This window comes from Neodothiora populina, assembly GCF_041146345.1.
Source record: "Neodothiora populina strain CPC 39397 chromosome Unknown canker_contig_11, whole genome shotgun sequence".
NCBI classification, from domain to species: domain Eukaryota; kingdom Fungi; phylum Ascomycota; class Dothideomycetes; order Dothideales; family Dothioraceae; genus Neodothiora; species Neodothiora populina.
Window position 1 is genome coordinate 666194 of NW_027191410.1, and position 25317 is coordinate 691510.

The 25317-nt window shown below is 52.2% G+C and overlaps 10 protein-coding genes across 11 annotated transcripts; 6 read left to right on the forward strand and 4 right to left on the reverse strand.

Moving 5' to 3' along the window:
• Window positions 1-391: 391 nt before the first annotated feature.
• AAFC00_000538 (uncharacterized protein) lies at window positions 392-3229 on the forward strand (the record flags this gene model as incomplete). The annotated part of the gene is made up of 4 exons (XM_069345249.1): window positions 392-553; window positions 614-832; window positions 885-1745; window positions 1796-3229. 4 exons carry the CDS (start codon window positions 392-394, stop codon window positions 3227-3229), a joined length of 2676 nt encoding a protein of 891 aa, XP_069200381.1.
• A 1428-nt stretch (window positions 3230-4657) lies between these two features.
• Window positions 4658-7284, forward strand: AAFC00_000539 (uncharacterized protein; the record flags this gene model as incomplete). Its single annotated transcript, XM_069345261.1, has 2 exons — window positions 4658-5032; window positions 5134-7284. The coding sequence occupies 2 exons, from the start codon at window positions 4658-4660 to the stop codon at window positions 7282-7284; spliced, it is 2526 nt and encodes an 841-aa protein (XP_069200382.1).
• Window positions 7285-7472: 188 nt separating this feature from the next.
• AAFC00_000540 (uncharacterized protein) lies at window positions 7473-7871 on the reverse strand (the record flags this gene model as incomplete). Its single annotated transcript, XM_069345271.1, has 1 exon — window positions 7473-7871. One exon carries the CDS (start codon window positions 7869-7871, stop codon window positions 7473-7475), a length of 399 nt encoding a protein of 132 aa, XP_069200383.1.
• Window positions 7872-8909: 1038 nt separating this feature from the next.
• Window positions 8910-10814, forward strand: AAFC00_000541 (uncharacterized protein; the record flags this gene model as incomplete). Its single annotated transcript, XM_069345282.1, has 5 exons — window positions 8910-9036; window positions 9094-9404; window positions 9463-9970; window positions 10026-10284; window positions 10340-10814. 5 exons carry the CDS (start codon window positions 8910-8912, stop codon window positions 10812-10814), a joined length of 1680 nt encoding a protein of 559 aa, XP_069200384.1.
• Window positions 10815-12214: 1400 nt separating this feature from the next.
• AAFC00_000542 (uncharacterized protein) lies at window positions 12215-13416 on the forward strand (the record flags this gene model as incomplete). Its single annotated transcript, XM_069345294.1, has 2 exons — window positions 12215-12621; window positions 12711-13416. 2 exons carry the CDS (start codon window positions 12215-12217, stop codon window positions 13414-13416), a joined length of 1113 nt encoding a protein of 370 aa, XP_069200385.1.
• A 462-nt stretch (window positions 13417-13878) lies between these two features.
• Window positions 13879-15982, reverse strand: AAFC00_000543 (uncharacterized protein; the record flags this gene model as incomplete). Its single annotated transcript, XM_069345307.1, has 2 exons — window positions 13879-15731; window positions 15778-15982. 2 exons carry the CDS (start codon window positions 15980-15982, stop codon window positions 13879-13881), a joined length of 2058 nt encoding a protein of 685 aa, XP_069200386.1.
• Window positions 15983-17328: 1346 nt separating this feature from the next.
• AAFC00_000544 (uncharacterized protein) lies at window positions 17329-19313 on the forward strand (the record flags this gene model as incomplete). The annotated part of the gene is made up of 3 exons (XM_069345317.1): window positions 17329-17376; window positions 17447-17878; window positions 17937-19313. The coding sequence occupies 3 exons, from the start codon at window positions 17329-17331 to the stop codon at window positions 19311-19313; spliced, it is 1857 nt and encodes a 618-aa protein (XP_069200387.1).
• A 1528-nt stretch (window positions 19314-20841) lies between these two features.
• On the forward strand, window positions 20842-21995 carry AAFC00_000545 (uncharacterized protein; the record flags this gene model as incomplete). Its single annotated transcript, XM_069345329.1, has 2 exons — window positions 20842-20866; window positions 20935-21995. 2 exons carry the CDS (start codon window positions 20842-20844, stop codon window positions 21993-21995), a joined length of 1086 nt encoding a protein of 361 aa, XP_069200388.1.
• A 338-nt stretch (window positions 21996-22333) lies between these two features.
• Window positions 22334-23476, reverse strand: AAFC00_000546 (uncharacterized protein; the record flags this gene model as incomplete). 2 transcript variants are annotated; one of them, XM_069345343.1, is made up of 3 exons in its annotated part: window positions 22334-22526; window positions 22642-22726; window positions 22807-23476. In XM_069345343.1, 3 exons carry the CDS (start codon window positions 23474-23476, stop codon window positions 22334-22336), a joined length of 948 nt encoding a protein of 315 aa, XP_069200389.1. The 2 variants fall into 2 exon arrangements, with proteins under 2 accessions (XP_069200389.1, XP_069200390.1); XM_069345342.1 differs by having other exon boundaries at window positions 22334-22541.
• A 722-nt stretch (window positions 23477-24198) lies between these two features.
• AAFC00_000547 (uncharacterized protein) lies at window positions 24199-25164 on the reverse strand (the record flags this gene model as incomplete). The annotated part of the gene is made up of 1 exon (XM_069345353.1): window positions 24199-25164. One exon carries the CDS (start codon window positions 25162-25164, stop codon window positions 24199-24201), a length of 966 nt encoding a protein of 321 aa, XP_069200391.1.
• Window positions 25165-25317: the final 153 nt, after the last annotated feature.

Here is a 25317-nt window from a genome sequence, read left to right on the forward strand (position 1 = left end):
GATAGGGAGGCACTGTACTGTGTACGACCAACTTGGCGTTTTGGCCCTTCTCATCTGACAGACATGAGAATCACCGAAAAAGTCAATAAGCACTTCTGACAGTAGGCATGCGGACGCGTTGGAACGCCTAGACCCCCCAAGCCTCCCCAGACTTTCTCGACTACCATCTGCACATAATCTACGCTGATCCTCCGCATTCTCATTGTCTCATTTGAGCTCCCGATCATGCATGGCCTTATTAGTAAGGTGTATGTGTAGCATTTGTTCTTCTCCTATCATATTGTCATCATTTTCGTTTCTCAAACATATACTACTATCATTCTCCGGCATTTCAGCATTCATCAGTCGAAATCTCACTCACTTAGGCCTTTAGGGCCCTTTGCTCGTACTAATGGCCACCATCACTGAGGTAGTGACTAGTATAGTCACGAAGACGGTCGCGTCCACAACTCCTACCTCTACACACAAAGCCGCTCCTCAGGGAGGTATCCTCGAGGGATCGAATCCTACCGAATATGACCCCAAGAACCCCATTATTTTGTTCATCATACAGGTTCGTAAATACGCGTTATTCTTCCAGTAGACTATGAAATATTGACGGATGTCTCTACAGGCGGGCATCATCATCATGTTTTGTCGTCTTCTGCATTGGCCTTTGTCGAAGATTCGACAACCTCGAGTCATAGCAGAGGTCATTGGAGGCGTCCTCTTAGGCCCCTCTGTGATGGGACGTATTCCTGGATTTACCAAAACCATCTTCCCTGCTGCGGCGACGCCCAATCTAAGTCTAGTCGCAAATATTGGTCTTGTGATGTTTTTGTTTATTGTCGGGGTAAGGACCAGTCTTGATTTATCGAAAAGCTCGAAATCTGACCATGTCACAGTTGGAAGTGGATCTACGACATCTCGCGAGCAATTGGAAGAAGTCGCTTAGTGTAGGAGCCGCTGGAATGGCGCTTCCGTTTGCTCTAGGCTGTGCTATTGCCTATGGCTTGTATCACGAATTCCGCGATGAACCAGGTACTGAGCCTGTCGCGTTCGGGACCTACGTCTTGTTCATCGGTGTGGCAATGGCCATTACTGCCTTTCCGGTTCTCTGCCGTATTCTGACGGAGCTGAAATTGCTGTCGACACCTGTTGGAATCATTGTTCTCTCCGCTGGTGTTTCTAATGATATCGTTGGCTGGATCCTTCTTGCACTATGTGTTGCTCTTGTCAACTCCGGTAGCGGCCTGACCGCTCTCTGGGTACTACTCACAGCCCTGGGCTATACACTTTTCTTGGTCTTTGCAGTGAAACCTGCATTCACCTGGATTCTCCGCAGGAACCGTAGTTTCGAGAACGGGCCGAGCCAAAGTATCGTTGCATTGACGTTGATGATGGCCTTGACCTCTGCATTCTTCACTGGCGTGATAGGCATACACCCTATCTTTGGCGCCTTTATGGCTGGACTTATCTGTCCTCACGAGGGAGGTTTTGCGATCAAAGTCACAGAGAAGATCGAGGATCTTATCAGCGCCCTCTTTCTGCCACTGTACTTTGCCCTTTCTGGGCTGTCTACCAACCTGGGACTTCTGGACGATGGCATCACATGGGCGTATGTGATCGGAGTCATTGCTGTTGCTTTCTTCGGAAAGTTCGTTGCTGCAGCACTCGCGGCTAGGCTGAATGGCATGGTTTGGAGGGAAAGCTTTGCAATTGGAGCTCTGATGAGTTGCAAAGGCTTGGTGGAGCTGATTGTGCTTGTGAGTCGAGTCACGGTCTTTTCACTAGAACTGTGCTAACAAACTGGTAGAACATTGGACTGCAAGCGAGGATATTGAGTCAACGTACCTTTACCATCTTCGTAGTCATGGCGTTAGTCACGACATTCGCAACAACGCCCTTGACAATTGCTCTGTACCCACCATGGTATCAACAGAAGCTCGATAAGTGGAAGCAGGGCTTGATTGATTGGGACACTGGTCTCCCACTCACGGACCCCTTCGGAGACGACTCCTCAGTCATGACTGCGAAGGTCAGCAGCGAGAAGGTCAAAGACCTGCTTGTGTACCTCAGGTTGGACCACATGCCTGCGCTGCTGACCTTTGTCTCTTTACTGGGTGGTCGCACCGACGAAACCAGACTACACCCGACCCACGTCAAAGATGCAGAAGCCAGAGGCCAAGCAGTCAAGCCTAGCACCCTACGACGACCAATTGGAGTGCACGGTGTAAGGATGATGGAACTGACAGACAGAGATTCTTCGGTGATGAAAGTGTCTGAAGTCGACGAGTACAGCTACAGAGATCCCATTATCAACACCTTCCGAAACTTTGGGCGTCTATACAATCTCGAAGTGTCGGGAGAAATCGTGGTAGCGCCCGAGACATCGTTCGCGGAGATGCTAAGTCGCCAAGCTTCACAGGATAGTCCAGATCTACTACTACTTCCATGGAACTCAGAAATTGGTAGCGTGAGTGAGCGCCAGCCATTTCTTGACGGTGCGCAGACGAAGGGCGATGGTACAAGCTACACAGGATTTGTGTACGATGTGCTGAACGCACCAACCTGCAACATTGCCGTCCTTGTCAATCAAGGTTTCGGCGGTAGCGCGCCTCTGCTGAGACCAGGTCCTCTTCGCAGGGCGACGAGTACCGTTAGCATGCGAAGTCATCGCGAGAGGGTTATGCCAGTGATAGATCGCAGTCATCACATCTTCATACCATTCTTCGGTGGTGCAGATGGACGTGTGGCACTCCGCCTCGTGCTACAGCTTGCCGAGAACCCGGATGTCACCGCGACTGTTGTACACTTTACGACACTCGACACGTCAAGGTCCGAGTCGGACTCAGACCAGGTTACTGGACATGAGGTCGCCGAACCAAACTCTGGTCACAAATCCAAATCGGGACCTGTAGTACACAGTTCAACTGAGCTTCGTGACAGGGACACAAGTCTGTTTAATGCACTACAGCGATCTCTGACGAGTGACTTCACATCTCGGGTGGTATTCGAAAGTGTGCAGACTGCAACACCGGTAGATGAGGCGATTAGACGTGCCGAGGTGGAAGTCTCCCAGAATCCCAGAAACGCAGGAGATCTCATCGTAGTTGGCAGGCACACAGGATCGAGATGGACGAAAGCTGCAACCAGTGGTCCTCTTGGTAGCGCAGCAGATGTCTTGCTCGAACGCGGACTCCGAGCAAGTCTGCTCGTTGTTCAGGCATACGGTCACGGTGACGAGTAGATAATGACGTTGGTGATGAGATTGATGATATTCCTTAGCATTGCATCACGCTGAATGAGATTACACGACTGGCTTATTTGTTTTGCACAGTAGACTGACTCGATGGATCTGATAAGTGCAGTGCTATGATATCGTTACACAGTTGACAACCAAAATGGCTTCAGTGCTAGTTGGAAGATGTGCTGTAGGCCTGCATTGTGCGTTCCGACCCTGCATGAGCTACCACTGACACCACAAACACACATCTATAGGTCATGTACGAGGGTCGACAAGGATTCCTACCCGGCAGGTTTAGGTGAACGCATGATCTTGGGCACAAATAAAGACGACGTGGCGCGTAGCAGCAATGCGACGGAACATGACTCCGCCATAGCTGCTAGCTGGATAAAAGTAACGATGATACTGTATATTTGTATCGCAATAGACTGGCTGTCTCAGCTTGAGACCTTGATCGCGTGGACGTTAGAGCCCGGCGATGTGGTAGAGCAGTGGGGTTGTGACTCCATATTGGTGCTGATGGAGTATGACATGGATTCCAGTGCATACGCCGAATGCGGACACTCCAGCAAGAAATGCCCAATAGCCGGCTCTGTGTACCCTCTCAACTGATGGATGGAGTAATTACCTTACTTGTATCTCGAGAACAGCGGGTGTGGATCATGACGTTGACTGCACGACTGGAGGCACCAACACAGCACGGACACGCATAACAGCTCCATCAGATGCAACGAAGAGATCTCGATCAGTGCTTTGTTAGGCGACAGTAGGCCCCCCTTATCTACGGCGTTCCGTCACATGCGTGTTCGGACTGGTCGGAGATTGTCATGACTCCCTATCCATCTGATCTGTTTTGCACTGTGCCTGGCCTGGAGAGGATATGTACCTGACTGTGACAGTGTCCAGCCCCCTTATAGATAGTATGCTCGGGTAGGAAGTCGCAAGTGTACCTCCGTACAACACAGGTACACGTTGGAGAGTTGGAGAATTGGAGCGTGATACCTCGAGAAGTGGGTAAATAAGGTTAGGATTGGCTGGGGAAAGAAACCAGATAAGTGTCACATGCGCCATGCGGTAAATACGGTTTTGCTCGAATCTTGGCTCTTTTCTGGAGGGGGAGAAAGTCAGGTTTCCACGGAGCATAAAGAACGATATCTTGCATGTTTGAGTAAGATTCATAATAAAGAGCGAATGATGCAGTAATCCGGGTGTCACTTTCCATCTGTTGGCAGCATTTCCACCCGCGTTTCCAACTTTCTGTTTCCCTACATATTAAAACCCGAACCCGCGCTTTCGACTCCTGCCTTTGACCTGCGTTCAATAAATAATATGGCGTGTTGATCTTGCATACCGCTACCGCATCCGCCGGCCGACAGCGCCCGCAACGAGAGTTCCATTTTTAGGAATCCTCGATGGCTGCTCCCACAGCCGATGGACTTTCTTCTCCGTGATGTATACTTGCCCGGCCTCGCTCATGAAGGGAGGTTGAATGACAACTCGACATTGTCAGCATCGTCGTCGTCGACAGTCGCAACGAGGCCGAGTCACAACAGTCATGGTTCCAACAACACCACCAGCAATTCAACTATTCTTCCTCAGCCGGCGTCATTGTTAAAGCTTCTCCGCGGTCCTCAGACAAGCAGAAACAGCGCGGCTGGCGCATCACAGCCCCAGGGAACACGGGCGTCAACTGCCATAGGCTCCGGTTCATGGCTAGGATCAGAGAGGCTCGACGCATCTGCTATCGACGGTCCAGGCACGGACAATGAGTGGCAGAAGCAGGTCCTGCGCCTGAAGGTGCAACAGGTAGGCAATGCGTCATCCGATGTTCAACAACCCACACGGCTGCTGTCTTGCAAGCATTTCAGTCCTCAGGACAGTCTAGCTAATGTTCATCTCCTTCGCAGGCTAAATGCTATGCCGACTGGCTAGCTGCATCCTCGGAATTAGACGTTCTCGAGAACAACAACGCCTGGAAGAACGAGGAAGAGAGCACCGAGTACAATGCTCCTCTCGTCCGAGCCCGCATGGAGCAACTCGAAGAAGCCAGGATCAACTGCGATGCCTCTCGAATGTTGTTCCTCGTGCGCACGACCTTGACAAGGAACTTGGGTGGGATGGGAGACATCTGCCTCTACAAGCACTCTCGAGTCGGCACCAAAGCTCGCATAGAAGCCTACATCGAAGCTGCGCTTGACACTCTCGAGGCTGTTGTCGACCTATCGTCACCTTCGAAGACACGCCCGTCTCTCGACACCCGCGATGTCTACGAGCAGCTCTTACGAACCCGCCAAGCCTTTGGCAGAAGTGCACTCTTGCTGTCAGGAGGAGGTACTCTGGGTATGAATCATATTGGCGTTGCAAAGAGTCTCTTCGAGGCGCAATTGCTACCACGCATTGTATCCGGCGCATCCGCAGGGAGCATTGTGGCCGCTGTCCTATGCACTCGCACAGATGATGAGATACCTCAGTTGTTGCGAGACTTTTGCTATGGTGACCTGGATGTCTTTGAAAAGGACGGCGAGGACGAAGGCGTCTGGAAGAAGGCATTTCGTTTCCTCACCGATGGCGCTCTGTTCGACATCTCCAATCTTATTCGCGTCATGAGAGATCTTCTTGGTGATTTGACTTTCCAGGAAGCCTACAATCGCACTCGGAGGATTCTCAACATCTGCGTCTCCACCGCCAGCCTCTACGAACTGCCTCGCTTACTCAACTATGTCACTGCACCCAACGTCATGATCTGGTCTGCTGTCGCCACCTCATGTTCTGTGCCTTTTATCTTCTCTCCAGCGCAACTACTCGCCAAGGATCCGAGGACGGGGGAAGAGGTTCCCTGGGATCATTCGCCCCAGAGGTGGATTGATGGCTCTGTCGACAACGATCTTCCTATGACTCGTTTGGCGGAGATGTTCAATGTGAATCACTTCATAGTCTCCCAGGTCAACCCGCACGTTGTCCCTTTTCTCGACAAGGATGACACTTTTCCAACTTCTGCGCCCGATCGTGTGGTGAAACCTCTAGCTCCAAGCTCCACTTGGTTGCGTACTTTGGCCGAGTTGGCCAAAGGCGAGGCTCTGCACCGCATGCAAGTTTTGGCCGAGCTAGGCGTTATGCCTACGACAATGTCCAAGGTCAGGTCGGTGCTTAGCCAGCGCTATTCCGGAGACATCACAATCCTTCCCGAAGTCTCATACGCACAATTTCCGAAAGTGCTTCGCAATCCGACCACTGACTTTATGATTGGAGCTATGCTCAGCGGCGAGCGGGCCACATGGCCGAAACTCAGTCAAGTTCGGAACCATTGCGCAATCGAGCTTGCCTTGGATGGTGCGGTCCAGCGCGTCCGCACCCGGCTCGTCTTCTCGCCCAGTCAGATCGACCTTCGACTGAGTGCATTCGCCAGGTCTGATGTCCCCAACCTGTCCGGTCCGGGGAAGAGAAGGCAGAAGAAGAGACGTGCGAGCCATGACAGTAGTCCTCCCCCAGATCCGCGGTTGTTTCTCACTGTACCTCGGGGCTCTCGCCCTTACAGCGCATCTATGCATGATCGATTCGCCATAAAACTTGCCGGATCCGAGGCTGGCTCTGCCTCGTCAGGTATCGAGACCGGGCCATCGTCCACTGCAGACGATGTCGAATATTCTGAGGATATTCCTTCGAGTTCAAGTCTCGATTCGCCGCCGTCACCCAGACCCCAGATCACCTTATGGCCAACATCACGCCTGCTGTTTCCTTCTGTATCGCAGCCTAGCACGCCTAGCGCCGCCCCTAGGGGCTTTTCACACTTTACGTCATTGTCACCTCAGGCTCCGGCATCTTCGACGGCATCATCCACGACGTCCCAGACAGGTCCCAGCGAGCCAGAGAAGAAATACAAGCAGATGTTTCATAGATCCAGGCTAGGAGAGTCGCCAACGATCCGGCCCGAGCTTGTCGACGCTACAGCCGAGTCTGCTGCTTTTGACGAGGACATTTCAGGGACTCGAGGCATGGTACATCGGAAGAGGAGCCTGAGTACAGGCTTGAAGGGTATCTGGCCCCCCAAAGCGCGTTGAATTATTTATTCTCATTGATCATTGAGAGCGGCTCTTTTCGTTTCATACAATATACCCCCTTACCAAGCATACCAACTTTAGAAAATACAAGCAAACGAGCCCCTACCACCAACCCTGAATTTGAGACTCCGATCACACTGCACTATGATTCCATGACCAGAAATAAAGAAGAGTCACACACTACACCTCTAACTCGTTCCCCACCCCTCCAAATTCTGCACAACAGGCCCACTTCCCACCGCCCTCGTAATGACCCACTTGACCTCCTCATCCCCATCATTGACCTCGCGATGCTCCGTCCACGCCGGAATCAAGGCAAAGTCTCCAGGCTTCACCTCCTGCCTCTTTTTGCCCTCCTCACTCACAATCGCCCCTCCGCGTCCGCTGACGGCATACACGACCGTGTCCTGCGGCCCGTGGTGATGCACGTCGGATGCGGAGTGCGGCGCCGCGAGCATCACTGATGCGCAGAGATTGGACGACAGGCCGGTGATGGCGTTTTGGCGTGCCATGCCGTTTGTCTGGCCGCCGGAGGTGCGCAGGGTCGAGGAGGGGACTACGTGGACTTTTCGTTGCCCTTGAGACATCGCGTTTCTTCGATGGCTGATTGGGGGGTCTAGAGTGTAGAGGAGTGTGATGGTTTGAAGGCAGATAGATGCTTTAGGTGTGTTTGAGTGGAGTGTTCTAGGTCATGATACAGAAGAGGAAGCTTTGTTGTTGTAGGGTTTCTTGTCACTTGCCTCTGCGAATGTTTACTGTTGTGAACACTTACCTTACTTGATCTGGAGAATGATCTGTGGGAAGAGGGAGCTCGAGGTCATCCCGCGGGACCGCTTTTTCGCAAAGTCGGTGTTGGCGTAACCTTGAAGCAAGGTACCTACTCGTCTGAAGATTCGGGAGTCCTCTTATTCATGTCTGGCATCCTCTAGACTGAGGACGGTTCACAGAAGAGATACAGTAGGGGTTCGGGTTTCCTTTATATACCATTTCAGAGAGGTCCCTTGCATAGGTCCTAGTTGTATGCTGCAAGAATAAAGTCAGTGACATGACAGAAGACTCACACATGCACGTCGGCGCGGTCACCCGGAGCCCCGGCTACAAGGCGTCGAGTCGTTTGGATGTGGAGAAATGGCCGGGGACGACACGTTCAAGGTTTCCAAGCACTCCGGGGGAGACAAATTACAGATACAGTACCTTACCTTGGCTGGCGACCTCGGCATCTTTGTCTCCATGCTGACCTCCCCCCTCGTGTGCCTCGGTTCACATGTCAGATGATTACGCCGTCCATGATTGCTTCGGTCTTCCAAGTGTGAGAGCCGTCCATTCCCAACATGAAAGGAACCCCCCTCTCACCCCTCCCCCTTGGTAGCCACGATATACTGTAGACTGTTCAATGCTTCGATCACTTCACTAAGAGCGGACTTTCAAAAGTATGTTTCTGGCCTGAACATGGAACGGGGTATAAGAAAGCTGACATGTGACTGTAGCCAGGAACGCTTTTATAACTTACACTTATACATCTTCTTTCCTTCTCTCTGGCCTTTCTCTTGTTCTCCTTTGATTGTTTCTCTATCCGCGTAAGATAAAATATCACAAATAATCAGAAAGATCCTCGCACCGCCACCATGTCTGGTTCGTATTCCAAGGGAGACGTCTCATCACACAACAAGACCGATTCGTTATGGATCATCGTCGATGAGGACGTCTACGATTTGACCAAGTTCCAGGATGAGCATCCCGGAGGCAAGAAAAGTGAGTTTTAATCTGTACATTGTCAAGTGAAGAATCATACTGATATTAGCTTCTCAGTTCTGCAGCGAGTCGCTGGCAAGGACGCCGGTAAACAGTTCTGGAAGTACCACAACGAGGGCATCCTCAAGAAATACAAGGGTCAACTCCAGGTCGGCTCTCTAGACTCGAAGAAGGCCGCAGTAGTCGCTCCTCCGACGCCACCTGCCACTCCTCCACCAGCTGCCAAGAAAGAGAAGGAAGTCGTCAAGCCCTCCGCCGAATCCGGTACCGTTGCTCCTATGCCAGGTCCCGCAGCACAGGAAGAGGCCGAGCCCATGGACACATTTGGAGATATGATCCCCGGTGCCGACCCGAACTGGTATCAGTCGGTAAGTTGAGGTTGTGCGATTCTTTCTTACCATTCGTCTAACGAGTCGCGCTTCAAAGTATCACACACCCTACTACAACCAGTCACACGCAGACCTTCGCGCCGAGGTCCGACAGTGGATGGAAGACGAGATCATGCCAAACGTCACCGAGTGGGACGAGGCGAAGAAGGTCCCCGACGACATCTACAAGCAAATGGGCGAGAAAGGCTACCTCGCTGGCTTGCTGGGTGTGCCATACTCGAAGACAAAGCATCTGACCAAGAATCGTGTAAAGAGCGTGGAGCCAGAGAAGTGGGACTTGTTCCACGAGATGCTGTTGACAGACGAGCTCTCCCGCTCAGGCAGCGGTGGCTTCGTGTGGAACTTGATCGGTGGCTTCGGTATCGGTGCCCCTCCTGTCATCAAGCACGGCAAGAAGGCTCTGGTCGACAGGATTATGCCCGACGTTGTCAATGGCGACAAGCGCATTTGTCTGGCTATCACTGAGCCAGATGCCGGTTCCGATGTGGCCAACTTGACTTGCGAGGCGAAGCTCAGCGAGGACGGAAAGCACTACATTGTCAATGGTTAGAAGGCCCTATGGGGTTCCACGGAAACAGTACCATTGCTGACCTTGAGCAGGCGAGAAGAAGTGGATCACCAACGGCATCTACTGCGAATACTTCACCACCGCAGTCCGAACCGGCGGCGAGGGCATGAACGGTGTGAGTGTACTCCTGATCGAGCGTAGCTTTGGCGGTGTCTCCACGAGACGGATGGACTGCCAAGGTGTCTGGTCGAGCGGAACCACCTATGTCACCTTTGAGGACGTCAAGGTTCCTGTCGAGAACCTGATCGGAAAGGAGAACCAAGGATTCAAGGTCATCATGACCAACTTCAAGTGAGTGAAGCCCTGTCAAGTTTCATGGATGCACAGACATACTGACAATGATTAGCCACGAGCGCATCGGCATCATAATCCAATGTCTTCGCTTCTCTCGTGTCTGCTACGAGGAGTCGATGAAGTACGCCCACAAGAGACGCACGTTCGGCAAGAAGCTCATCGAGCACCCGGTCATCCGCTTAAAGCTTGCACACATGCTTCGACAGATCGAGGCCTCATACGCATGGCTAGAGAACATGATCTACCAGTGTCAGAAGATGAACGACGTCGAGGCCATGCTGAAGCTCGGAGGTGCCATTGCTGGTCTCAAGGCACAAGCGACTGTGACTTTCGAGTTCTGCGCCAGAGAAGCGAGTCAGATCTTTGGTGGTCTGAGTTACAGCAGAGGTGGCCAGGGTGCCAAGGTCGAGAGATTGTACAGAGATGTCAGGGCCTATGCCATTCCTGGTGGTAGTGAGGAGATTATGCTTGATCTAAGCATCAGGCAGTCCTTGAGGGTGCATAAGGCACTGGGTATGAAGCTGTAAGAACTGCTCGGCGACGAGGTAGATGCATATAGTGTCTAGCTATTACTTTTTACGACATCGAGAATGAGTAACATGACGAAAGAATTGTCAACAACAAGACTTTGGTTGGTATTCTTATTACTGATCGTTTGTCACAAGCATGCCTGTCCTCATAAATGCGCTCGGCCGGTCAGATATGTATGTCTCGAACGCCTCCAGTCTTGGCCGACTGAAACAGGCGATAAGAATACTAGTACTGCTTTACGGTAATGCACAAAGTGCTCATCTGATGCGCACTCCGCAGAGGTCAATATCCTCATACTATCACATGACGCAAGCAACCAGATGCCATGCTGTACATGAAAACTCCCCAAGAACACTCAATTATGCATCTCTAGTAATCTGTTCCCTGGACACTCTTGATCGGTGGGGATCTACAAAACCAACAAAATGTTTGCTACCCAGTTTCCACTATGCAGTGTTGACTCAAACAGTCGATTGATCGACCCAGAGATTTGGAAGCGAGGAACACAGCGCAAGTCTTAGTTCCGGGTCCTGTCAGCCTCGCATCCCCCCGAGACCGAAAACGGCTGTCTTTCTTCTATCCACTGCAAGCATGACAGAAACCAAAGACTATTAAGAAGAGGCAGGCTCGCTAGTACCATGCATGAAGCGAGACTAGACTTCTCGAAAGAGGAGACGTGGACGAGAGACATGCTGCTAGAAGGGGCAGGGTTCGTGCATGCAAAGGCTCGGCCGTTGGGTAGGTGAGTCTGTTTGCGTATGTCGTCGTCGTCGGTCCACGTCGCTGAGATGCATGTATGCATGCATGCATGCGCTCGATCTCTCTCGTGCGACAATATATGCTCTCCGCGTTCCGGACATTTCGAATGCACTGTTTGCCATGTGCTGTATTGTGCCGCTGACTGCCTTTTCTCTCTTCATGCAGAGGCACAATGTTTGGCGCGATGGGCGTCTAGAAAATCAAGAAGAGAGCCCTTTGTAGGTCTGACTGCTGCTGATCATGACATCTGGTTGCCGAACGGAGGTAAGTGGACCATGTTTTGGTGAATGGTGATGTAGGTACAATATGTAGGAACGCGGCAGCAAAAGTCATGCTCTGCGTGCCTACTACTGTGCCTTTCTCGTGCCCATCAAACCCGGCGCAGACATGCAGTAGTTGGTTTCAAACCATCCGCTTTTCTCTCCCTTTTCTTTTCTTCTCTATTGCCTCCTCTTTTGCCGTCTCTGCTTTTTCTTCTTATTGTCGTGCTGTATTGCTATGGGTGTGCAGACGCTGCTGTCGAGAAGTGTTGCATCCAATTGACCTGTGCTATCTCACCTTATCGGAAAGAAAGCATTTGCCACTCTGCCATCTCACTTCATGCGCATCCTGACAAAACACATCCTCCGAAAACACAATGCAACAAATCCAATTCGGAGACGGGCCCTCTCCGCAATCATCGCGGCCGACTTCTGCATACATCGCACCATCGCGAGTATCGAGCCTCTACCAATACCACAACGCCCCGGAAGTCGCACCAGGCCATGGACTGGAATACGACGACACGAGCTACCTCTCATCAGACAAATACACCGTCTCATATGGTGACCGGTCCCGCCCTCCTTCTTCTTCGTATCGACCGGGGTATGACAACAGCAACGTCAAGTCGCCGCTCATAATCTTCGGCATGAAGATCCGCACATTTGTTATTGTTGCTGTCGTCATGGTGTTGATTATCGTAGGGGCATCCGTGGGAGGGGCGGTGGGAGGACGGGATATGCATGGGGGGAATATCAAGGGCCAGTTGGGTGATGGGGCTTCGCCGTAAGTTGCACTAGTCATTCCTCTTGTCCACAGTGGTGGGATTACATAGGTGAAGATGCTCGTGAGGTCAGAGCACTGATGACTACCAGTAACGCAGCCTACACGCCCTCTGCGCCCTCACAGACAAGCCAGGCGGCGGCGGCGGCGGCGGCTGCGGCAGCAACGCCATCAGACTACTGCCCCTCGTCGAACGGCACTCTCTACACGAGCACGACCGCTGACTCTTCGTCTTCGTTTACTACGTACTGCGGATTCCTCTCGCCCTTGTCAGGCTCATCTGGATCGTCTTCGTCATCATCATCATCATCATCATCAACCGCCAAAACAAGTACAAGCATGAAGGTGAACACGACGACGATAGCCCAAGCGTTCGTCTCAACTCTAAACGACTGCATCGACATTTGCGCCGCGATGAACTATTATGCCAGCAGCAGCAGCAAAAGGTCAAATTCCAGATCCTGCTCGATAGCAGTCTTTGATCCATCTGCTACTCGCCCGATATCAGGACCAGGATCAGAACCAAAAACAACGGCTGAAGCAGCAGTAGTAAACTGCTGGATCGGTTCCGCAGACGACGATGTATCTGGCGATGACGGTCAAGATGATGATGATTATGATGATGATGATGATGATGAAGATGAAGGTGATGCTGCGCGGAAGAGTCACTTGTTGTCACTTTTACGTCCTGATGTGGCTGATGGCGGTGTCGGTGACGGTGCTGCAGATGGCTCGTCAGGACTAGTCATTGCGCTTCTGTCCTCATCGTTGTCGTCGTCGTCGAATAGTGCTACTTGAGATCGCGCTCCACTACGTTGTCATGGGTGCAACGAGGGTGTGGACCAGCGAGGAATGGTCAGTCTTTTCTTCTTCCCGTTGAACAGAGTGTGAGATGCGCGTTAGTCACAATTAGAGACAAGTGTGTAGATTGGGATTTTTATCTTTTGCTTTTCTTATTTTCGCGTTGGTACATATTTAGGAGCCTGGTACAAGCAAGCATATCTAGGAGGAGTTTCGTTTATGCGTGTTTGGCGTTGGTTGCGTTTCGCTTGGTTGCGGTGGATTCGTCGTGATCTTGGCTGGGGTCTCGATGCATAGAGTGGGACTCGGTACATTGATGTGGGTGATGGGTTTTGCCAAGGGGGAGGGCCGGCTATATCTAGATGGGTATAATACAATACAATAGTCATAGTCTACAATTCGTCGTTCACGCCCACGTATCTCTTGTCCTTTCTTTTCGCTTCGAGTAACACGCTATGCCTACTCGCGCAAGCGCAGGTGATAAGTCTGTAGTTGCTCCTCGGTCATCCTCGACGGACTCTTGACCAGCAAGTCCTCGCCCTTGCCACTCTTGGGGAAAGCAATGACGTCTCTGACTGACTCGCGGCCGAGCATGACTGCAACAAGCCTGTCGAAGCCCAGAGCCAACCCTGCGTGTGGCGGACAGCCGGCGCGCAAGACCTCGATCAAGTGCGCAAAGTCCTTGAGGCGCTCGTCGCTCATTTTCAATATGTCGCGGAGAACGAGCTCTTGCACGGCGGCACTATGGATACGACGACTGCCTCCGCCGAGCTCGACGCCATTGACCACCAGGTCGTAGTGCTCGGCTTTGACTTCACGCGGGTTTGTGAGTAGCAGGTCGACGTCTTCGGCGGTTTTGGGCGCGGTGAATGGATGGTGGGTGGCTGATAGCCCCGCTGAGCCACCTTGGCCCGGTTCAGATGTTGAGGTGGGAGAGAATAGTGGGAAGTCGGTGACCCACATGAAGTCAAATCCTTCGGGCGCAGGAATAAAGTCCCATGCTACGGCGGCTTTGTGAAGTGCCAAGCGGAGGTTTCCCATGAGAGTGGAGCCTCCGAAGAGAGGTTCTCTTGGACGAGCTTGCAAAACGACAAGATCACCATCTGTCAAGTCCAGCGTGTCTTCCAAAACCTCTGCTGCCTCGAATCCGAATGCTTGGAGTCCGGATAATGGGCGGCGTGGATCAAAGATGAAGATACCGGGTTGACCATCAGGGTTTTCGTTGAAAGGCTTAGATTCGGGCGAGTCCATGAACTTGGTGACGAACTTGCGCGTGCGAGCGGGATCATCGGAAATGGGTATTTTCATCACTTCCACGATCGGGTCGTTCAGAGGTCCAATCTTGCCAATGAGATCCACAGGCAATAGGTATTCGATGCGTTGGATCTTGGATCCGTATCTTCTGTCAGGCTTATCAGAGCCATAAGTAGACATTGCCTCTTCATAAGTGAGCCTAGGAAAGGCGTCAGGGCGTTCCACACCGAGCAGAGTCGACCAGAGCTTCTTAACAGTGCGTTCGACGGCACTCATCACATCTTTGCCCGTTGCAAATGCCATTTCCAGATCCACCTGGGTGAACTCTGGCTGTCGATCTGCTCTCAGATCTTCGTCACGGAAGCACTTTGCGAACTGCAGGTATCTCGGTATGCCACTCGCCATCAGAATCTGCTTGTACTGCTGAGGACTTTGGGGTAGTGCATAGGCCATGCCCTCTGCTCTAGTCGGTACTAAAAACTCTCTGGCTCCCTCAGGGGTGGACTTGAACAGAAGCGGAGTTTCCACTTCGATAAATCCTTGATTTTCGCAAAGCTCGGTACGTATGATGCTTGCTGCGCGACTTCGGAATCGCAAAGCATCTCTCAACCGCTTCTCGTTACGAATTTGTAGATGCCTTTGCTCAGGAGGAAAGACGGTTTCGTCGGTCACAATGATATCCTTTGGGAAGTGATTGAGAGGAGCTATGTCCGTCAACTCAACCTCTACCTCGGTGATCTGTGTTGTCTCTTCTTGAATTTTGGAAGATGATGGCTTGGCCTTGCGACCCTTCACGAAGCCAGTAATGGCCACAGGAGAGTCATTGTTCAGTGACTTTAGGCTAGCATATGCAGCATTCTGCGCCGCGTCGCCTTTTTGCACGGCGACTACTTGGACAACATGAGTAAGATCAGTACTTTGCAATTCCACAAAGATCAGGTTCTTGCCAGCTTGGCGTTTGTTGCCGAGGTAGCCATGTAGCACTACCTGCTTTTCTACTGCTGTGTCGACGTTCTGTCCGAGATCTTTGATATCACATGTGGCTGCTTGGAAATGGACTGGAGACAAGTCAGCCACGGTCGGATTGACAATCAATATGCATACATGTCTCCTTGAAGTCTCTGAGAACTGCTTCCTGATCTACAGTTGCGAGGTTTCGCGAACATGAGAAGCTTCTACATGAAGTTGGTGTGGTGCCAAGTGGAGTATTGGTCGATGACTTTTTTGGGATGCTGCGGATCACTTTTGCACACGCATTTTGATACTTGTGCGTGCTAGACACAGCAAGTACGAGTCTTCTGTGGAGCATCAAGTCGCAATAGAAACAATGATGCAATGGTCCAAATTGATGCGACTGTATCCTCGTTATATCACGGGAGTGCTTGGAACATATGCGACGCAAGGTAGAATGTGCAAGAACGAGTGCACGGGCCAAGAATGAAATCTCTATATGAAGCCATGTCAGAAGCCCAACTGTGAGTTCTTCTCTTCATGACCTTCCAAAGTTTTTAACTTGTATGTATCCTTTTTCAAGTGAATCAAGCGAGTGCCTCACTGACATTGTCCGCAGTATGATGAAAGCCTAGTGTGTAAAATTCGAGCTGACCTCAGCCTTCTTGTCGGGCTCTCTCCTTCGGGTGCTCAAGGGCCTTGCGAGAAGAGTTGAGGTAGCATGAGATCTGCGTTCGGCACACCTCCTTGTTACCAAACGGACGCGAAGATGGCATCTCTGATCATTAACTTTGGAGGACTAGATAGGTCGATATCTTGCTCCATAACTGAGCACAATGAATGTTTTTATGAAAGCAGACGACATCCGTTGCATTATTTCCCTCATCTTCGTGCCTGTTTTCTCGTAGTCCCCGCTGGTCATTATAAACGGGATACCAGGAAGGCCATTTGATGCCGGTATCCCCTTGAGACTCAGCGGTATAGAAACCAAAGATGAGCATCAGCAACAGGTCGCGCAGCCCTCTGTCGTGGCAGCCTGACCGTAACACTGATGTGACATGTTTTATTAGGAAAGGTGCACTATAATTATAGATCTAGTGATCTGCATGCCCTTCACATATGAATGATGGGAATCAACTGTTCTCTTTTTTTCTTGCTATCATATCGTATAAGACGGGTCAATCCTCTGAATGTACGATAAGAGAGCGACAGATGTTGTTCTATAAAGAGTACTTCTTGGTCTGTGTCTGCTATAATTGCGATGGTACCTGAACCCCCCAAGTCTTTTATTCTGAAGCGCCGATACCCGATCTTCACAGGCTCGGCATCGTCATTGCCGCGGGCGCTCGCGATGGCACCGACACGCATTGGAACAAGCCCCCCAGGCTGACGGGGATGTCTCGATGTTTGCCTGGTTATACTGAGTGATGTAAGTTGTTATTAGAGAGACTTTGGGTATCTGGGTTTCTCGAGTCTCTGTTTTTACCAAGCGCGTCTAAATCACAAGCATAGTGTCCGTGGTCGGATCTCAGAGAAATGAAGCCAACCGCGAGATATTGATAATATTACTGTACCTTAATTCACGCCTCCGATCGCCTCAGTCCTTCCTTCGCGCCCAACTCGCATTCATTCCTACTACCACGACCGTTCCTTCCTATTCCTTCTTTTTCATATCGCCTCGGGTCGCACCAAGGGATATTCCCCATGTCTGGCTCTTTTGAGAAGTCGGTAAAGGGCGGCACCAAGATCAAGGTACTTCCTCCCTCCACCAAACAACGGCCATCGCAGGCGCGTACCCGCATGCTGAACAATGTGGCTATAGGCTGCACCGCCCAAATCCAAATATGTCGAGCACATCCTCCTTGCGACGCACGCAGGTGAAGCCGGAGTGGCCGAGATCTTCCGCGCCCTCAAGGATCGTCTGAGAGACTCGACCTGGACTATTGTCTTCAAATCGCTCATTATCATTCATCTTATGATCAAAGAGGGCGAGAAGGATGTCACCCTCAGTTACCTCGCTCAGTCGCCAAGAAGTAAACTGGCCATCAACACCTTTACCGATGTCCAGACACAGGGTCAGAATATCCGGCGGTACTCAGACTACCTGATTGCGCGCGCTCAGGGCTTCGCCGACACCAAGGTGGATTATGTTCGTTCAGGAACTAGCAGGATGAAGAACCTACCCATAGAAAAGGGACTGTTGAGGGAGACGGAGTGTATCCAGGCTCAAATAAAGGCTCTCGTCAAATGCGACGTGCGTATCATCAGGAGACAATTTCCGTCGGGTTCGAGGCTCGTCTAATGTTTCACAGCTCCTCGATACCGAACCGGAGAACGAGATTTCTCTGACTGCTTTCCGTCTGCTGACCAAGGACTTGCTTGATCTTTTCGCCGTTATGAACGAGGCTGTCATGAATGTCCTCAGCCACTATTTCGAACTGTCCAAGGTTGATGCTGAGCACGCCATTGGCATTTACAAGACCTTCGCCAAGCAGACTGATCAAGTGGTGCAGTATCTGAGTGTTGCCCGTCAGTATGAGCATGTTACCAAGCTGGAGATTCCAAAGATCAAACACGCCCCCACCAGTCTGGCTGCATCTCTTCAGGAGTACATCGACGACAACGACTTCGAGGTCAACCGAAGACAATATCTGGCCGAACAGCAAGCAAAGGGCGGCAATCATTCTGGCAGTCGCGCTGGGAAGTTTACGACGATCAAGGCTACCAATTTCGACTCGCGGCCGTCCACGGCCAAATCGGCCAAGGCTGAGGAGTCCAAGCCTTCGCTGCCACCTATCAAGTCTGCAGATGCCGAATTCATAGACTTTTTCGATTCGATAGAGCGGCAGCAACAACAGCCGGCACCTCAGCAACAAGCACAGCAACAGGCCCCGGCGATACAATACGCGCAACCGCCCGCGCAGCAGTTCCAACCAGATCCGTTTAATCAACCATTTTTCCAGTCCCCGGTGAACGGCACGATTCCGGTCCAGAGTACGAATCCTTATGGCCAACCACCGCCACAGCAATTCCAGCAACCTCAGTCTCCGCCGCAGCCACTTCAGCCAGACTTTACTGGCGCAGGGTTTGGCGGTTATGGACCACAGCCGCAGCAACAACCACAACAAGTGCCGCAGGCCGCTTTCTCGCCTTCCAATCCTTACCAAAACAATATCCAGCAATTTCCACAGCAGAGCCAAGACATTTTCGGCATGCAGCAACAGCAGCAACAACAAGTACCTCAGATACAGCAACCACCTCAGCAATTAATGCAACCTCCGTCGACCAATCCTTTCCGGCAATCTATGATGCTCACCGGACAGATGACAGGATTCGGTGCGCCACAACAACAGCAACAGGCACAGCCGCTACAGCAACAATCAACCAATCCATTTGCGCGAGCCCAACAAAGTGCGATTCAAGGAAATGGCGCGACCACATCACCTCAACTGCAGCCTCAACCGACGGGCACCAACCCATTTGCTAGACAGACTGCATCGCCACCACAGCAAGGATCACCGAGCAACTTTTTGACTCCTTCGGTGACTGGAAGCACGAACCCCTTCCGCCAGAGCGCATTCGTCAACCAGCAGACAGGACAAGGGTGGCAGAATGCAGGACAAGCGACGCTGGGAGGATGGGAACAGCTGGAGACGACGCCGGTTTTCCCCCGACCAGGCCAGGCTTGATAGTAGAGCAAAGAACCCGAACGCATGTCTTGAGGCATTCGACACGTTCGCTACCCTTGTCATTATTAGCGTGGCGTTTCCGGGACAGGAAATGGAGGGGGGGACCTCCGTCTCTAGGTGAAGAGTGCTCCAGAGTGGAATAAAGGAAACGCATCCTCGAGTGACGGACTGGGTGGTAAGGGATCCTTATACAGGGACGAGGGGTTGGGTCGGGCTGGATTGGGTCGGCGCAGCTATGTCGAGAGGTCTCGCAACCCCACTGCAGCAGAGCTCCGGGCTTTCTTTTTCTTCAAACCTTTTTCCCCCTTCGCATTGACATCACCATCCAGAGGAGCACACACGCCATCTAGCTCCAGACCGTGTCTGAACAACAGACAACAGGCAGGAGTGAGTGGGATGTGTCTGTAACGATAGAAACCCCGCCAAACGCAACACCTAACAGCGACCCAAATCGAGGGGTTGCAATGTCTTGTCGCTTTCTCTTATTCGTTTGCGTTTCTTCTCTTCTTCTTTTACTCCCATAGCATACTTTAGCCAGGCCGACCGAAAACGAATACAAGAGACTCTTCCTTTCTTGACGTTGATGGGTGGGTCACTTCGCTGGACGCTTGTGATGAGGGGTTCACGATGTCTGTTGGATATCTACTCCCTGTACAAAAAAGGCACGTATGATCCCATGTCCTGGTTGTCTCCCGTGATTAGGTACCCTGCCCTGGAGAAAGTCATGACTTTCCTTCCTGTGGTAGTATTGGATGTGGAAACTTTGATCTGCTTCGGACCCTTCCTGCACTGCACTTCGATGCTGCTACGATACAGAAGTCTCGAAAGGTCTGTCTACCTCTCTTGTACTGGTGCACGGCATCGATGAGTAGAGCATGACTGACCCATTCTCGCCTCGATTTGGCTGCTACATCCGGATTTTGTCGATTACTATCCTACTTACTGTACTGTCATTTTCTAGTGTTGAAATGGTACCGTGGCTACACCTGATGTCTCATCATTCTTGTCGAGGGGATTCACATCATGGTCAGGTTGAGGTTTTCGCTCCCTGCAGGGAACAGCAAGGAAGGGTTGACTACAGTGAGTCAAGGCGCTGAAGTGTGTTCGGAGGTGATGCACTCGCCGCAAGCTTGGCGTTGTGCTTCTCTGTTCATATACAGCACCTTATTGTAGTTCTGCCACTTGACAGTCGTCGCATTTGGAGGGGGCATTTGGTCTGCCTGTCTCCTGGTTGAATGTCCCGAGTGTTAGGGATGATCCTCTGTTTCTCTTATGACAGCGAGTTCATGTTCAGATGTTCTGTAAGTAATGAAATGAAAGAGTGACCGTTTGTGTATGGAAAATAGGTATATCCCCCACACGATGTCGCACAACCCCACGATTGCAGCTCTAGCGACATCGGCCGATTTTCTCCAGTGAAGCCACTAGGTGAGGTGATTACTGACTGACTACACTCAAGTCATAAACATACAAGTAGCTATACCACTGGTGTTTTCGACCGCTTGTCAGACACACGAGACCACCAAAAATGGCAGCCAGAACTCTCAGAATAGGTCAATCGCATCCGTCTCATCCCCAATAACAAGAGCAAGCGAACATGTCCCACTGACACACCAAACAGGTCTCATCCCCGGTGATGGAATCGGCCGCGAGGTCATCCCAGCAGGCCGCCGCATCCTCGAGGCCCTGCCTTCGTCGCTGAACCTCAAGTTCCACTTCACCGATCTGGACGCCGGCTTCGACTGCTTCCAGAGGACCGGCGCCGCCCTGCCGGACAAAACCGTCGAGATGCTCAAGTCCGACTGCGACGGCGCCCTCTTCGGAGCCGTGTCCTCGCCCTCGACGCCCACAAAGGGCTACTCGTCGCCCATCGTCGGCCTGCGCAAGCGTCTCGACCTCTACGCCAACGTGCGCCCCGTCAAATCCGTCAAGCCGACGGCCAAATTCCCCAACCCGATCGACCTGGTCATCGTGCGCGAGAACACCGAAGACCTCTACGTCAAAGAAGAAAAGACGTACGACGGGCCCGACGGCAAAGTCGCCGAAGCCATCAAGCGCATCTCGGAGCGCGCCTCGTTCCGCATCGCCGACATGGCAGGCGACATTGCCCTGCGCCGCCAGCGCGTGCGCGAGAACTCGGCCTCGGGCTCCAGCGCAGACCGCAAGTCCCTCGTGACCGTCACGCACAAGAGCAACGTGCTCTCGCAGACGGACGGGCTGTTCCGCACGACGGCGCGCGCGGCGCTGGCGCAGGCGAAATTCGCCTCGGTCGGCGTCGAGGAGCAGATCGTCGACAGCATGGTGTACAAGCTGTTCCGCGACCCGGAGACGTACGACGTCATCGTCGCGCCCAACCTCTACGGCGACATTCTGTCCGATGGCGCCGCCGCGCTCGTGGGTTCGCTGGGTCTTGTCCCCTCTGCTAATGTCGGCGATGGCTTTGCCATGGGCGAGCCGTGCCATGGTTCCGCCCCTGATATCATGGGCATGGGTATCGCGAACCCCATCGCCACGCTGCGCAGTGTGGCGCTCATGCTGGAGTTCTTGGGCGAGGAGGCTGCTGCGGCCAAGATCTACGCTGCTGTTGATGGCAATTTGCTCGAGGCCAAGTTCTTGACTCCTGATATGGGCGGGAAGTCGACTACTGACGAGGTCACCAATGATGTTCTCAAGAGGCTTTAGTTGATGGTTTTGATGCTGTCGGTTGGGTGGATATGTGAAAAGAAAGTGAGGCAGGAGGGGAAAAGACTGATGGAATTGGACGACTCTGTATACCGGGGGGGGGGGCCTCTTCTCCCTAGACACAAAAACGAAAAGATGTATATTGAACATAAAAAAGGGTTTAGAGAGATGAACAAAAAGTCTTCGTATACCGTATGCACCTCGTGATGATTTCCTTTTCTTGGGTATGCCCGATTGTTCCTAGCTCCGTCCCTTTCCCTGCTCCAGCAAAGTCCCAGCGCAGCCTCCCAGCCTGTCGTGGATCGATCGTGTGAACGTCTCTTGAATACAAACAAAATCTAGTCCAAGTCGTCATTTCCCCCAGCCTCAGAAGAAGAAGAAGCCTTGCCATCTTTCTCCTTCTCAGCCTCGTCCGCTTGCGGCACCGTCTTCTTGTCACCGTCTTCGATCTTGTCCGCCTGGTCCTTGGGGATCAGGGTGAATATGACGACGAAGAGGACTTCGTCCGTCGCGCGGTTCTTGAGCACGTATCTGATGGCGTGTGAGCTTTTGAATCAGCCCGCCCCGCCGAGGGAAAGGTGTTAGAACGCAATCTTTTTTCTTTCTTTTTCTTTTCTAATTGGAAGGCAAGGGATGGCGAACTTACCGAAGCGGCTGACCGTCCCAGTAGCTGATGATTGGAATGGTGATTCCGGGCACAAGACTGAAGCCGGGGAGTTTCAGGGCGAATTCTGAGAGAGAGAGAGAAAAGGCATCGTTGTCAGCACATTCTGCCTGCATATATATGTTTCTGAGCATTTCGTTTTCTCACCATTGAAATCCAGATACGGGTTGAAAAAGTCGGCGGAATAAGTCCTGCCCTTGTCGAACTTGAAATTGCTCAAGTGGTCCTTGTTCAGGAACCATTTCTTCCTGGCGGCGGCATCGTCTGGTATCTTGGACTCGGCGCGGGACTCGGCACCGTCTCCGTCTGCGCCCTCTGTGATGATGACTGGTTCACCTGTTGAGGAGTGTTGCGCTGCTCCTGCATCTTTTGCTCCGACTCGAAAAGTATTGATCGAGCTCAAGAAGGGGCCATACAGATACGGCTCGTCGGCATAGGCATCTCCATAAAGACCAGGATCGATAAACCACTGCACGATCTTCAGCGCCTGACTGAAGCCAGGCGGCAGCTTGTCTCTGATCGGGTGATCAAAGTCGTTTCCAAACACCAAATCATTGCCGTTGACATGTTCTTTGAGTCGGAAGTTGAAGGCCAGACTGTAGAGATCGCTCTTGTGCGGGTCTTTGTCGAAGTACGGCGACGTCTCGGGCGAGCCTTTGGGCAGACCGTGGTATTTCTGCACGCGGATCGTCACGTCTGCGTCGATCTTGGATGAGGATATCGTGAAGGGCGTCTCGGAGTTCACGGCGATGACTTTTTGGTTCGCCTCGTCGTAGTCTGGGCCCGCCGTCGCCTTGAGGATGTATCGGTCTGCCATGGTGCAACAACAAAAAATCGAAATCAGATTGCGATCTCGGAGCGATGCTTGAAGGTGAGATGAATCTGGTAGAGTAGCATATAGGTAGTCAGAAGGAATGCAATAAGGATGCCGTTATCGAGAGTCAAGATCAAGAACTTGAGTTCGGTTGTGATTACTGGAACGCGCGGATCAATAATGTCCGTTGTGGTTTTCACATGCGATGACGTACATGGATGCTTGCTGTGAGGTTTCGATGAGGCCGGCGGGAGAGGAAGTGTGTTGTTCTTGTCCAGGACTTCATTGTACAAGACTCACTAAGCGACCAATATTTTGTCTATCTGTGGATCACGGTCCTCGACACTCTTGCTCCCACTGCAAGACTGCTAGATCGTGTCATGTTCTTCAAAGCTCGCCAGGACGGGTACGAGACGATATCGCAAAGCGCAGGCTTATGCTCCTGACTTGGGCATCTGTGGTATTTGTGTATTGATGAAACGGAATTATGGAAACTACGTGATCATGTTTAGGACGCTGATTATGCGTCAATGTACTGTACAAAGACAGACAGCGGAAACATGGACCAGGTCACAGACACGCTGAGACGCAGGCATTGACCAGGACCGATGATCACAGTCAGATTAAGATTCAGAAATGGTTCTTTTTTTTTTATACCGGGTGGCTGTCAAACAATGCCGGATGATATATTTCTTAATCTTGCGGTTGTCATATAGAGCCAACGACTATGCGATCTCGGGGTCAGTCTTGCCTCCGGTGAGCTCCTCGCCGATCCTGGTCACTCTCTCCTTGGTGATGCTGCTGGACCTGCCCCTCAGAGCAGAGCCGATGGCGCCTCTCGTGGTTTGTTGTCCAGAGGCACGGTTGAGCATATCTTGGACAGTGTCAGGCTTGCCGTTCGCCCAGATGCTGGGGATCTCGTGCTTGTAGTCAAAGACTCTGGGTGCGTCGACAGTCCCGAACTCGGCGTCGATGGCCGAGGCGAGCTGGGCTTCGTTGATGATGAAGCTGCGGGCGTTGATGTAGAGTGTGTGCAGAGAGTCGGCTCTTTCTTCCTTGCGAGCAGCCTCCTTGCGGGCAACACGCTCCCTCATCTCAGCGAGACGGGCCGATCTGTCAGCCGCGGGCACAGCGTTCTTCTCCAAAAGCCGTAATAGCTCGAGCTCAACGGTAGGCGCGGTCAATCGCTCGTCGTCACGCTCTGCGGCGTGCAACATTGCCTCTCTCTCTTCCTGTCTTCGCTTTCCCTGGGCGGCGAGGCGTGTGTCGGTGCGGACCTTCCTGTCCTTGAGGGCACTCAGACCCTCGCGCAGGTTCTTTCGTCGCTGCTCGGCCATGCGCTCCTTCCACGCCAATCTCTCGGCATCGGAGCGTGATGAGCATGTGACGCGGCGGTCCTTGGTTGTCGGTGAGGGTTCTTGAGTGGCCTTGAGGACATTCTCGGGGTCGGCCTTGTCGATTCCACGACCTGGTGCGGAGCCAGCGAAGATGTCACGGGGGACTGGGAGGGCACCGCGGATGCGCGGCTTGTCCGGTGTGGTTTGTTGCGGAGGTTGAGGGATGTCGATGTAGCGAGGTGATTCTGGGCCGATCTGTGCGACGGCGGCGGAGCGAGAGAAGGCTCTCCTGGCAACGCAGGAGGGACATTGGTAGGCCTGTGGTAGCACAGAGGGGGCTATCCGGGGAGGCATGTTTGGAGGTTGTGTTGTGCTTGCGGTAATTATGGTGTGGTTAATTCAAGCCCATAGAACATAATTAGAAGATATCTGCCTCTGCCTCTGCCTCTGCCTCTGCCTCTGCCCTCGGAACTTCACGACCGAACCCTAGCATATCCCTGGAGAGCC